Here is a 14,519-nt window from a genome sequence, read left to right as displayed (position 1 = left end):
TCGGAATCCAAAAGAACGTACGAACTTCACATCACATTATCTTTCAGAATTCTGACCAGGAAGCGAACTTGTGTTGTGTTATTGTTTAAACTTAGATTCATTAACTACCGTAGGGTCAGAGATTGTAAAAATAACTACAGAAATTGGTTACTTTGTGCAAATACTGCTACAATGCAACAAGAAAAAGATTTTTTGTTAAACTGAAAATTTACGCTGTTAAATTTTTTTTTTATGGTTATTCGAAGATTCAGTCATCTGTCATGAATTAATCTATTCTCGGCAAATCGTCAGCCTGACGCTAAGTAAAACCAATTTCAAACCATTTTTCAAGTCATAAGATTACTTTACGATTTCGTAAAACAGTGTTTGCAGGCAAAAATTTCTTGTTACACAAGAATGATGTCAAAAGCAAAACATCAAGGTCGATGGAAATCTCCATTTTCGAAATCTTAGTATGTCGAAAGATCTAAGTCATTATAAAATGCATGCAAGTGGCCTATTATTGAGCATCATTCTACAGAAAGATGTCAATTAATGCAAAACTAAAACAGAAAAGATAGTATTTTAATCACTTTATTAAAAAAGTATTTTTATTTAAATATTATTGTTTTTGAATCAAAGATAAAACATACACAATAAAATATTATGGGTCTTTGGAATATATTATCAGAAAACTTTTAGTGTACATATCAATACAACATTCATATTTCTAAATATACATAAACTAAATATAAAATGACTCGGATTAACAATTATTACAGGGTGAAGAATGTATGACTTATCCCCAGGCTTGACTCTTGCAGTAGTGTAAGATTAATTTACCATCCGTCCCGAAGCACTCGTAAAGGTTTCTTACAATCTGATCCGGTGATGGTGCAAAAGTCTGATTCACGTAGAGGAACTGAAAATAATTGTATAATGTACAAACATGATACAATTCTGTTATTACACACTTTTGAAATAACACGGATCACAAAGGGTATTAATAATATCTGCTTCTTTTATATATAAGACTGTTTTACAACAGATATTAATACTTACAGCCTGTACATACACTATCTAATAGCAGTGTCAGAATAAACAATGATGTAAGTCTGTTTCTTTTGTGTTAGCCAAAGTGGCATTAAATGAGTTGCATGTAACATACGTACATATGAACTCCTGGGGGGTACGTCCGTTATGTGCGTTACATGCTACTCATTTAACAATTTAACTCCCCTGGAGTGATTTTCATACAATATAACCTATCTCCCATTTTCCTATAAGTTATGCAATGTATTTTTTGCACGGGATTCTGTGGAACATATCTCCGTATAACAACAGAATTAAGTGCAATAAATTGATAAAGTTTAGAATGTGTACACTAACTTGAGTTGCGGAGACCCAGGTTAAAGGAGGGGGGATACACACAAGCTAGCCAAGTCTTACACATAAACAGCCAGGAATGTGTGTTTTTCTTTTGAGGGTAGTGACAACTGTAAGCTATTACTTTTAGAATAATGTTTTTACTGTTTATACTTTTACAGCATATTACTGACATAATACAGAAGTCAAGATTAACATAAATTAATTGACTCACCAGTTTTTCATTAGCATCGAGTTTCAAATATTTCTTAACGAATTCCATTATCCACCCGATTGGTTTTTCTGCATCCACGGCCCATTTCTTCTTTTTCATTATGGGAGCATTCCCCGTGGCCTTGAGAAGGATGTCAACTAAAAGCATATATTATAAATATTAACGATGTATTAGAAGGAGTAAAATTTGATGAACCCTACAAGATTTGCTTTACATTTTTCATAAGGAATATTGATAAATAAATAAATGTCGGATTTTAGCAACACTGACAACTGAACAGTTTTGAGTCTGAAGGCAGACCAAATCTATCAAGAAGATAATAAATATCGGTAATTATTTGGGATCGCTGGCCACGCTTAATAAAAACTTTAAAAAAAAAAAACATTTTGATTCGCCTTAATTACTATAAAAGGCAACATCTGCATTTGGGAAATTATTAATTTTAGCGTTCTAATGTTTTATTAAGTAAAATGAAAATTTGCTTTCGTTATATGGGATGACAACTATGATAATTAATTATTATTATTTCTTCTAATTAGTTATTTCTTGTATAACTCAAGTTTAAACCAAGTGCTATTTATATATTTTTGCCTATTAACCCTCAGGATCCGACCAACTACAATAGCAGTTCAATGAAATCATGACTTCCTTCACAGGTGCACTGCAATGTGCAGTGTGCAGAACTAGGTTTTAGAAGTTTTGAACGCATTTTAAAATTACCCGGCTTGCAGCGGAATTCAATAAGTTTAATGTCTTTAATAGTAATTAAGGTGAATCAAAAGGTTTTACATTTAAAAAGTTAGTATTAAGCATGTCCAACGATCCAGATATATTTACCTAACTTTGGTAAACTTGTGGAATTCCGCTGCATGCCTTTGCACTTTAAAAAACAACACCTGATTTGAAATTGTCTATCTAATGTTTACAAGTACTTAAGACAGGGGTATAAACCCCCGTCTTAACTATACATTAGTATTTTTTATGGGTTAAATAGGTTTTTAGGGTTATTTTAATAATTCATGTGTTCTTCCTAACCTTCAAACATAACTTTGATGAATTTTAATGAACCTTTTACCATCTCCCAACACACGTTGAAACCGATCGCTATTTAAAAAAAAATTGCGTACTAAGCGGGCAGCGGAATTCGTCAAGCTTATCATGTCTTTACCCAACCTCCTTGAATCTCTCCATTTATCAAAACAGGCAATTAATGACTCACCTAATATTAGAAAAACCGACAATATGTTGATTTTCTTACCTTTTTGTTTATCCTTCTTGTCTGAACTTCCGCCATTATTATCATCTTTTAGAGTAGTTTCCGGATTTCCTTCCAAAGACATATTTCCAACTCCCATCGACGCATCGAATGGTAAACTTTCTTCCTGATTATCTTCACTCATGATAAATAAGATGGGTTTGTCTCGGTCAAAACGTAAAGATATTAATTAACTGAAATTAAATTAATTCGTTTATTTATTAAATCTCGTAGTGGTATTTTGTTATAGAACATGAAACAAATAACGAGCGTTGTATTGTTTTGACTTTTGGCAGCTAGTTGACAGCAATGACAGCTAGTCATAGATATGCAGCTAGTTAATAATATGTGATATTGGTATCTATGATTACCACCAGTGATGGTATGTCGAAAAAATAAATCTCCCCAGGTTTTTCGCCAAAACTTCCCAGATTGATGATAAAGATGGCATCAAAAAGAGTAATCACTTAACTATTCTTCAACGAAATCAACTAGTGGACCTAAGAAAAGAATTTTCGGCACGTCGAGAGAATGGTGAACTTAATATTACCATAAAGTACATAAACTCTAAACCAACAATTTTTACAAATTTACCAAAAAACGACAAAACCAGAACAACTTGAAATGCTATTACCATAATGTCAGAGTCATGAAAACTAATCTTAAGGACTCTAAACTATATACCCCGACTCCGCTACAAGACAAAGGCCCCGTATATCAGTATTTTTTTGTAATGGTATCACTTGCCAGGGTTCCTACCAGAGAGCAACTTGACAGAAGTAATTATGTCTCACTAACCCGTTCAGACATGGCAATTTTAGTTGATCATTTATTTATGGCTGGTCAACTCTCTGTTGAATGACACTTAATATATTACCCTTTCACACAGGAACATATGTTCACAAGTTTCGATTAGGAGGGAAAATCAACGATGACTCATACTTGAACAACAAAAGTAGACGGGCTTTCAACTTTCGTCGCTCAGCTAAAAACTTGATCAACTCTGTTAAAAGGGTGTTCGCACTTGTCGATTAGCTTTCAAGTGTCATTCAACACAGAGTTGATCAACTAAAATCGCCCTGTCTGAACTCGGTAATTCCCCATTCACACAGAGCGATTTTAGTTGAATGACTTTTATTGAACGTCAAAAATTGAACAAGATATCGTTCAGACATTTCAATTCAACTCGAACCGATATTGTTAATTGATTGGTATATTTATGTTGTTAATCGAGATGGCGTCAAGTGAAGTTATCACTGCGTGCCTTTTTATGATTTCGGACCTTTTATGGAACGAACTTTAGAACATGAAAAAGCGCAAAAAACTTCGTATGTGGGCCAGAAAATGAATTATAAAGAGAAACGAATTGGGTGCTTCTAACACTATATTGAGAGATGGCGTTAGAAGATATCGAAGGTTATCGCAATCATTTGCGAATTTCGGAAGAACAATTTGATGTGCTGTTGTCTAAAATTCAAGAAAAAATCCAAAAACAGGACACAGTTATGCGCGCGGCTGTCCCAGCAAAAAATAAATTACAATTTATGCCATGATACCTGGCAACGGGGGATTATTTTTCAAGTCTGACTTACACAGAGTTCCAAAAAATATGATATCATTATTTATAAAAGAATTGTTCGTTGCAACAGTTGGATGCGCTAAAATTTGTTAAGATAAAAAATAATTATTTTTTTAAACATTCTGAGACGTGTCATTTAGAAATAATAACTACTAAGTTACAGTAACATTTCAAAAATAATATTACTAATTGCAGTGTCACGGGCATTCTTATTTTTGGCTTTGGTATAGATCCATAAATCTAAACATCATATCATCCGACCATTCATTCATTGAAGTAGATGCCATGATGGTAGGTACTAGGAACATCGGAACATCTTACGTCTACTTTTGACCGCAGGGAACTAAAAATTGCAAGCGACTTGAAACATAAGTTCACACGGTTCGATTCGTCAGGAAAATCGAACGATGACTCATATTTGAACAACAAAAGCACACGAGCTTTCAACTTTCGTCGTCCATTCACTGCTACATGTAGTGTCATTTTCTTTTAACGAAACTCTGTCTATAGAATTATGTAACACTATGATGTTACAACTATTAACCTATTATGTATACATTACTACCGCCATGGGTGAAACCACAGTACCTATCCTCCTTGAGAACCTCAAGGACGATAATGTGTTTTTAATTATGATGGCATAATAACACTTTCCCAATACATATGAACACCTCAGCACAGGTTCTCTTTGTGAGGTGTGTTAACAAAATTGTATATAAAAAGAATATACTTAAATAAAGAACAAATATTAAAAAAAAACAATCTTTTTTTATTTGTTAATTGATAAATCAAAGATGTCCACTGAGACTGTATAATTTTATCCCCCATTAAGTATTCTGGGCAATGAGGAATACATATGGTAGTTAGTACCAGAATTTTTGCAATGAAATAAATCCCGACTAGACTATTATTCTACAAAAACTATAGAAACATCTACTCTAATCTTACTAAATCGGCTAAACAAAATTACTACAGAGCTAAAATAGATGAATCCAATAATACTGCTCAATAATTATCTGGCAAATGATTAAGGAAATAACCTCATCATCATCACTTTTGGCTCTACAACCCCTGGTGGGTCTTGGCCTCCTCAAGAGTCTTCCTCCACTCATCTCGGTCCCGCGCCAGCTCTCTCCAGTTTCGAAGCTCCAAGGCAGACAAATCTTTGAGGACGTTGTCGCTCCATCTTAACCTTGGCCTTCCCAGGCTCCTTCTCCCTATCGGTCTTGAGCTCAGCAGGGACTTTGGTTCTTGATGCTCGGTCATTCTCTCCACATGACCTAGCCACCGAAGTCTTCCCAGTTTTATGAATTTTGTGACGTTTAGCTCCTTAAACAGAGTATAGAGCTCATTGTTATAACGTCTGCGCCAAAATCCATTTTCTAGAACCGGTCCGAAGATGCGCCTCAAAATTTTCCTTTCAAAAACGTCCAGTGCTCGCTCATTCTTCTTAGATAGAACCCACGTCTCGGCTGCGTACGTAAGCACTGGTATAATAATTAGTGTTTTGTACACTAATACCTTGGTGGTTCTGGAAAGCAGTCTGGATTTTATTTGTTTTTGTCGGCGGAAAAAGCAGCGGTTTGCATTCACGATGCGCTTCTGGATCTCCTCTGTAGTGTTGTTATTGTTTGTTATCAGGGAGCCCAGGTATGTGAATCTTGGTACCGTTTCAAAATTTTTGCTTCCACATACGAGAGATGGGGTTTGTTGGGTACATCCTACGGCCATGTATTTGGTCTTCTGCTGGTTTACTACAAGACCCCAAGGAAATAACCTACACTAACCAAAACAAATAAAGTGAATTGGAAAAAATCTACACAGATAACGGTATACTCTCGCTCAACAAAAATATACATCAACTAGTAAACTACACAAACATTTTTTTTGCAAACATAGGCTCGAATTTGGCGAACAAAATAACCATACCTCAAAACTTTAACCAGAACATAAACAAACACTCAAATTCTCAAAGGCTGAAATTTGCACTAAATCCAACCACTAAACACGAACTAACAATAATTTTATCTAAATTCAAACCAACATCTTCATCTGGTAGTGATGGAACCACAATTAAAACAATAAAATACTTCAAAGACGAACTTATTGAACCGATACTCTTCCTAATAAACAAATCCATTATAGAAAGCAGATTTCCTTCACAATTCGAAATAGGGACTATCAGACCAATTTTGAAATGAGGTAATCATAAAGACATCAATAATTTATTATAGAGCAATTACAATTATTAACACTTTATCTAAAATCTTAGAAACAACACAATCAAAAATCAATTTATCAATTACCTAGAAACAAACAAACTATTTTCACAGAAACAATTTGGGTTCAGAAAAAATCTAGGAACATCGAACGCCATAGCCTCAGTGATAGAATATATTAACAATTCTCTAAACTCACATAAAAAATGCATCGGCATATTCCTCGACCTATCAATAGCCTTCGACACTATAAATAACTGACATATTTAAAAAAAACTAGAAAATATAGGGATACTGAAAATGAATTGACCTATTTTTAAAAGTTATTATACTCAAGGAAGTATTTTGGGTCCAATCCTCTTCTTAATTTACATTAATGACCTTTGCCACATAGAATGTGAAGGCGAAATTATAATTTTTGCGGATGATACAGTTTTTCTAATAAATGGGAAACATTAAAGATACAAGAAGACTCACTAAACAGAATCAAATAATGGCTAGACTACCACTCACTTACACTTAATGCTAATAAAACCAAATTAATTGATCAACATTACTTAATTGGGCATTGTAATAATTGTCCCCAATTGGAAAACGTTGACCATGTAACTTATCTAGGTGTAAAAATGGATCAAAATTTAAAATGGACTGAGCACACTAATTATCCAAATAATAAAATTAAAAAACTAATTAATTTCTTCAAAACCCATCAGGAATGTTCTAAGTAAAAAGACGTATTAAAAATCTACATGGCTCTTTGCCAATCGCTATTATCGAATGGGGAAGTGCAAATGACAATATCCTAAAATCACTCATTAAAACCCAAAAAGCCATAATGAAAATTATTCTTAAAGTCCCTGTAAGAACTAGCACTTACGAAATCTTCAACAAACTTAACATCATGTCTCGTAAACAACTCTATTCTAAAACAATACTTCTTTACATCCATAAACACAAAACACAAGAAATAACAACTAACATATATATTATAAACACTAAATCGCAGGGTCAAAAACATATCCAACAAGCAACTACAAACACAACATTTGGGCTAAAAAGCTTCCTAAACTATACAACAAAATCTCACTCTCATTCAAAACTCACAACAATCGTTTAACATTCAAATCTAAAAAAAGCTGGATACAAAACATACGGCAAAGAGATCAGAAATAGATAATATACAACAAATGCAGACAGAAACCGAAACAAAACTCCTTGTAATATATTTATAATTATTTCAGAAAAAAACTATTGAATATATCTATAATTACTTTTCATAATACTAAATTTGTAATAAAGTGAGGATAATAAAAAACATTATTATTATTAAGTATTACATAGTTGAAACCAAAGATATTAGAAGAACGAGATATGCTATGTTGGCCGCCGGACCGTAGGCGGAGTACTACCTAATTAGGGTACTTTGAATACTATCGGGACGTGTACGCACAGAAATCTGTTCTATGTATTAGTGCGGATACCTTAGCGTAAGCGAAGGTGTGCAGTAGTATTGGTGAACAAAACCGGCGACACTGGGCAAAACAATTCCACACAGTATGAACTGCTCATAGCACATCTCGTTCTTCTAATATCTTTGGTTGAAACCGAAAGCTTATCAATGCAAGCAATTCTGTACTATAAAATGCATCATTTAGAATTTTATATAGAAATACTTAGGACGGGTTGTTTCACAGAATTTGAACAGTTCATCAAATCAAAGTTAATTTTCGAATGCTGTGTAAGTTCTGTTATTGTTTCAGTTCTGTGAAGCAGCTGACCCATAATGATGTAAAAACAGTTACTGAGTAGAACTCTCATAGAACTTGAAAATGAACCTTGGAATTTTATAATTTGTTCAAATTCTGTTTAACAACCCGTCCATTATATTGTTGAGATTTTTAGTTGACCTAGTAATAAATCCCAACATTTGTAAGCCCTTGTTAGATATTACCGTTACACTGTATACTGTGAAATATCTAGACGGCATCGAGTGCTAAATTTTTCAGTAGATGGCCTCGAGTCATCTAATGAGAAATTTAGCACTAACAAAGCCTTTCCTACAAAAATAAAGTTGGTTGTTTACAGGTTGAAAAAATATAATAAGTAATAATTGTTGATTGAGGTGCTAGTACATATTGGATCATTTGGCGGGTTGGAAATAAGCCGACATAGCTCAGTGGTTACAGAGCACCTGAAGGCACGGGTTCAATTCCCGTTGGCGGCATGTATTTTTACTCGGGAGATATTTTCAATTTGTATTAATATTTCAGGCGACTATTTATTGCTTATAATTATTTGTTATCTTGCATTTGTGCCCGTGAGAATGACTATTTTTCCACAAATGCTACCTTATGAATATTTTATCATTGGTTCCACTTCTGACTATTCGTATTCATGAGTACGTATTCCACATTTCAGTCCGTTCGGCGGCATAGATCCGGCTATCAAAGTTCGAAACCAAGCATCGCATTTATGCTGGTAAGAATAGTGTTTTTTCCACAAATGCCTTTTCACTGAGTTTTAATTTCGATTACACTTCCGATTATAATTTTTAGAACGTGTCCAAAATTTCAGTCCGTTTGGCGCCATAGATCCCGAGAAATCGGTTTCTAAGTTTGAATCCAAGCCTTGCATTCATAAATAAACCACTCACCTTGCATTCATGCCCGTAAAACTGACTGATGATATATCCACAAATGCTAATTTATGAGTATTTTATCATTGATTCCACTTCTGACAGCACGTAATCAAAATTTCAGTCCGTTCGGCGGCATAGATCCGGCTTTCAAAGTTCGAACCCAAGCCTTGCATTTATGCCCGTAAGAATGATGGTATTTCCACATTTACACGCACGCGGTATACGCATTTCTCTGAAATTGGATCCAGTTCATGAGTAGTAGGAAAACCTTCCTACTTAATAAAGGTCAAACAAAATTATTTTTATTTATTTCTTACAAGATAATAAATGATAACAAATTTATAATGTATTATTCCCATTGAGTTTACAAAACTCATTTCGGGAAAGACAACATTAGATTAAAGACAAGACAACATAAATACATTAAAATAAATAAACGCAGAATTTTTTAATAGGAAAAACACTTTTTTACCGGTCGATTTTTTTAATAATTTCAAATTACAAATTTTCTTCATCAAATATTAAAAATGTAATTGTTGGACATATTGGTCAATATATCTGTGGTGTTATGGAAAAGGGAGATGAGTCAGTAAAATTGCGATATGGAGTTAAATATGCCAGAAGAATCCTAATTTTTTTCTCCACACGGAAAAGAGAGATGAGTCCGCTCAAAAAATTAGTTTTCGAGTTATTAGCCGTTGTCATACAGAGACGAGTCATATTTTAAATAAATTAACACGCACTTGGAGATAACTCAAGTTGTCTCTGTATAACGAAACATATATTTTTAAATATTGACACGGAAAACAGAGTTAACTTTAATAATCGCTGTTTTCTGTGTTATCTATGGTTCATTCTGTGCTTTATGGTTACATGACGCCGCGGCTTGTTACGTTTGACAGTTGTTGTTTCACAGTTTGCTTGGCGATTTGAATCATTCTTTCGGTCGTATTATCATTTTCTGTTGTTTATTATATATTTATATTTGGTACCGTGTGTTTTGAGGAGTTTTAAAGATGTTTAGTAAGCGAAAGAGGTCAATAATAGCGCATTCGAATGCAAATTCATCGCATGTTAAGATCTTTTATATTATTTCTTCATGTTCTGTTGTGGTATTATGTTTGTATTAGATTCATCTCACTAAATTATTGACTAATTTATGAAATCCTATTAAATTTCATATGTCACAAACGGACTTTTAGATGTTTCTACTGCTTCAAGTAGTTTAAATGGTGACCAAATCAGTGTCGCGAATAAAATGCAAGATATTATATTGTATGAAGACATGTCAGATGATGACAGCGTGGCCAGACAAATGACAAATAGTAACCAGATCAGTGTCATAAATAACATGCAAAATATTATATTGCATGAAGACATGCCAAATGATGACAGCGTTCCTACTCCAGGTAAATCATTTAAATAATATTAGCCTAAAAGTTTGCTTTTGAAATACTCGTATAGTTGATGGTTTATTCCAAAAACACTTATTTGATGTATTCATTCAAACCATAAAGTAAGGTAAATTAATCAGTATTTCATATTAAAGGAATATAATTATGTACCTACTTTAATTAAGTAACTGAATGCATTATTTGTTCATATGAAGCAATTACTTGGTGACGTGACATTATAATTTAAAATAAAACAATGACTTGGTAAACACCATTTTTATTTATATACTTAATGCCAACTGGGTTTCGCTACAACCGTAGCTTCTTCAAGGCAGTAGAATACCCTGTACAATATAAAGCTAACTAACCATCAAGCCATTACCCCTCAGGGGTAGGCAGAGAGCACGGATCGCCAAACAACTCGGTATAAGCACTCATTCCTTGCCTCGTTCACATTCATACAATGTCTCATACATGCTCTTCTATTATTCTGACTCTTGACATGGACTGACTCAAGTATCTGATTCACTTGGTCGTGCCATGTATTTCTTGAAGCTATAGTATATAAAGCTGTAGATATTATAAATACTGATTTTATTTTATAGGTCCGTCTTCCAGTTATCCTCTCCAAGACTTACAGACGATAGTTCCAGATTGGGAACTCCCTGCTACGTTCAAACATTGCCTTTTATAAATGTTCCTTGTGGACGTTTAATTTAACCATTTACGACTGCTTCTCAAATGAAACAACGTGTTACATGTGGTATGAATGTCAAGGTGGTCGAGGGGCTAATCAAATAGCGTCATGTTTGTATGATTTCATTCTTGCGATTCCACCACAAATAAATGAATTAAAATTTTATTCAGATACCTGTGGTGGGCAAAATAAAAACAGCCATGTTGTTGCAATGTTTCTATGTGCTCTTCAAGCAAGACCAAACATAATCATACATCATAAATTTTTACTCCCAGGCCACACTCACATGGAATGTGATTCGATTCATGCTATAATTGAGAGGAAAAAAAAACCAACCGACATGAATATTCATTTACCAAGAGATTGGTACAATCTTGTAAGAACTGCTGGAAAAAGGAAAGCGTTTAAAGTAAGAATCATGACACATGAACATTTTTTAAACTTTGCTGAGCTATACAAGCGTTCATTGCAGCTGAAACAAACTGATGATGAAGGTAATCGATTTTTATTCCACGATATAAAATGGTTCATGTATAAAAACACAACCCCAGGAACTATATATTTTAAAAGGACTTTGCATATTGAAGACCCATTTAAAACTATTTCTTTTAAACGTAGGGGTAATGCAACCACCATTTTGAGCCCTGGAAAATGCTACAGTGGTCTTATTCCAATAAGCAAGGAAAAGAAAAAGGACATACTAAGTGTTTTTCATTTAGTTGATCCTGATTGCCATGATTTTTATAAAAAATTACCAGATGCTAGCAACGTTCCGAATGTTGATCCAGACGGATATGAAGATGCTGGTGAATGAGTCCTCCAAATTATACCAATTAGAAATCTGTTGTATGTTTTGTTTATATTGGATGAGTATTACATGTCATTATAACAGGATACTTTTTTTTTACTTTGCAATATCATTGTTAATTTATGTTAAAAATGTCGTTTTTTAACTAAATAAAATTATTCCTGTACAAATTTCTGTGTCAATGATTATAAGTGCATCCTTCTCAAATAAGTAAATGATTTTTCCTTTCTTAAGTTGAAAAATAACAGAAAAAAATAAGAAACATTTAAGACATAACTCATGATTTAGTCAAAATTAGGTCCAAACGTGACACGGAAAAGAGGGATGAGTCACGTAAAATTGTTAAAAATAGGTTTTTTCCAAATTTTCAAATACTCTTCTGTAGAATAAATATTTTCATTAATTATTGCATAAAAATATATTCCTAATTACAATTCTCAGATCTGGCAAAAAATCGAGAATACAAAATTGGCTCCCCTGTAAAATTGACTATTATTGACTCGTCTCCCTTTTCCAAAACACCACAGATATGTTCGGTAAACTTGTCGAATTCCGCTGCATGCAAAGGCCCTTTAAAAAAACAACACTAGATTTTAACTTAAATATCTAATGGAGACAGCTATTTTATTTTTTATTTTTTTATTTTTTTTTATTCTTAAATATAATATATTTGTATTATAAAGGTATAGTATATTGTCCTCCACGCTAGGAGTTCACCTGTGTTGTGGAGGACTTTTTCAATTGTAAAGTTATATAATACTAAAACAATACAGTGGAGTTAGTTAAACAGAGAAACAATAAAAAAATAAAATATAAAATCAATTTTTCCATAGTTACAACAAAACAAAAAAAAGTGAAATATAAAAAAATTAAATATTAAAAGGATTGTAGCCAGTTCCATATGTGTTTTTTTGTATTCTGTAAGATTAGATGTTTTATATTGTGTTGGAAGTGCATTGTATAGTTTTATAGCCTGGAATCTGTAGTGTTTTTGTCCAAAGGATGTGTTGGTTTTTGCTATTAGTAGTTGGTGTGCATGTCTTGTTCTAGTATTGCGAGAAGTATTTAGGTCGAGACTTTAAGTAAACATGCACAAAATAAGTTTTAGGTTGTTAGTTTGGGTCATTTTAATAATTTATGCATATTTCCTAACCTTCAAACATAACTTACAGAAAAAATGTAACTGGAATGCATCTGGAATACATACCTTCTCCCACAACATAAATTCCATTATTGTAGTAATTATGTAGAAACCAAGCGCTATTTATATTTTTATTGGGTATTGCTTTCAGCGGTATTCGACAAGTTTATCAATATTTATTATAATGTAGATTAGATGTTTTTTTTTTGTTGGCAATGTGTTGCACTGCTAAAAATGTATTACTTTATAACATAGTTTTTTGGGTATCGCAACTTCAATCCGAAAATCCTCCAAAACAGAAAGATTGCCTCTCTTTCGGGATTAGTCCCGGCCCTTGGTGTACTCTTTGAGGTGTAGTAGAATGTAAATGGGGGTGAACGTCCAGCAGAAAACCATGACACCAGCTAACAGCAAGACTTCTTCTTTAGGTACCCTGTGTCTAACTGGTGTTGGGTAGGCCACCAGCCTATTGTTATCATGCCTCACAAAACTCTTTGTGATTCCTTTACTGGCCACTAGCTTAGAAGCATTTCTCAGTATAGCAAACATCTTGACTTAGAATCACTGTGAATAATATTTGTTGATTCAAATTCACTAATTATTGTTTTATAAGTCCTAAATGCAACTTGCAATGTTTGACTGAATACTATGATTCTAAAGACAAATGAAAAACCATATTATTTTTATTTGAAATAGGAATTCTGGTTCAACATCATCATTTTGTAGAAGATAAGTACCTACCTACTTAGTAACTACTATTTTATAACTGTTCTGTTTTATCATGTTCTGTTTGTACCGTAAGAAACACAAAACTACCTACATAATATTATTTGTGTGCTCGTACTTCCTTATCCAGATGAACGGGAATCGCCTTCCGTAATCCATCCTGTTTACGTTTTCAGCTATGTAGGTACTTTTTTATAGACAGGTAAAAAGGTCATAATATATTTTATTGGCTCTGTCTTCCAATAAGGTCAAATAACTTTATATTCCAGCAACTTATTGTCTTCAATAAACATATTTATATACATGATGTAAAATTGTACAGGGGCATTGAAATATTAATCTATTGAAATAATAGATTTATATCAGTTTGTATTACCGGGCAGTGGCTGAGTTGGCAATGCGTTTGGGTCCCATCCAAGCGTTGTGCGTTCAATTCCTCTGCTGGCTAAGTCCTACACCACTTCACAAGCAATATTTTCCGCT

General features: G+C 33.4%; 1 protein-coding gene across 1 annotated transcript; it reads right to left on the bottom strand.

Moving 5' to 3' along the window:
- Nucleotides 1-595: 595 nt before the first annotated feature.
- On the bottom strand, nucleotides 596-3,162 carry Atg12 (Autophagy-related 12). The gene is made up of 3 exons (XM_089637785.1): nucleotides 2,838-3,162; nucleotides 1,580-1,716; nucleotides 596-901 (listed from the first exon to the last, which is right to left on the bottom strand). The coding sequence occupies exons 1-3, from the start codon at nucleotides 2,977-2,979 to the stop codon at nucleotides 779-781; spliced, it is 402 nt and encodes a 133-aa protein (XP_089493911.1). The 5' UTR covers nucleotides 2,980-3,162; the 3' UTR covers nucleotides 596-778.
- Between the last annotated feature and the right edge of the window lie 11,357 nt (nucleotides 3,163-14,519).

This window comes from Hesperophylax consimilis, chromosome 12, assembly GCF_061612785.1.
Source record: "Hesperophylax consimilis isolate HC1 chromosome 12, BYU_Hcon_1.0, whole genome shotgun sequence".
Classification (NCBI taxonomy): Eukaryota; Metazoa; Arthropoda; class Insecta; order Trichoptera; family Limnephilidae; genus Hesperophylax; species Hesperophylax consimilis.
This window is presented reverse-complemented; position numbering and strand designations above follow the sequence as displayed.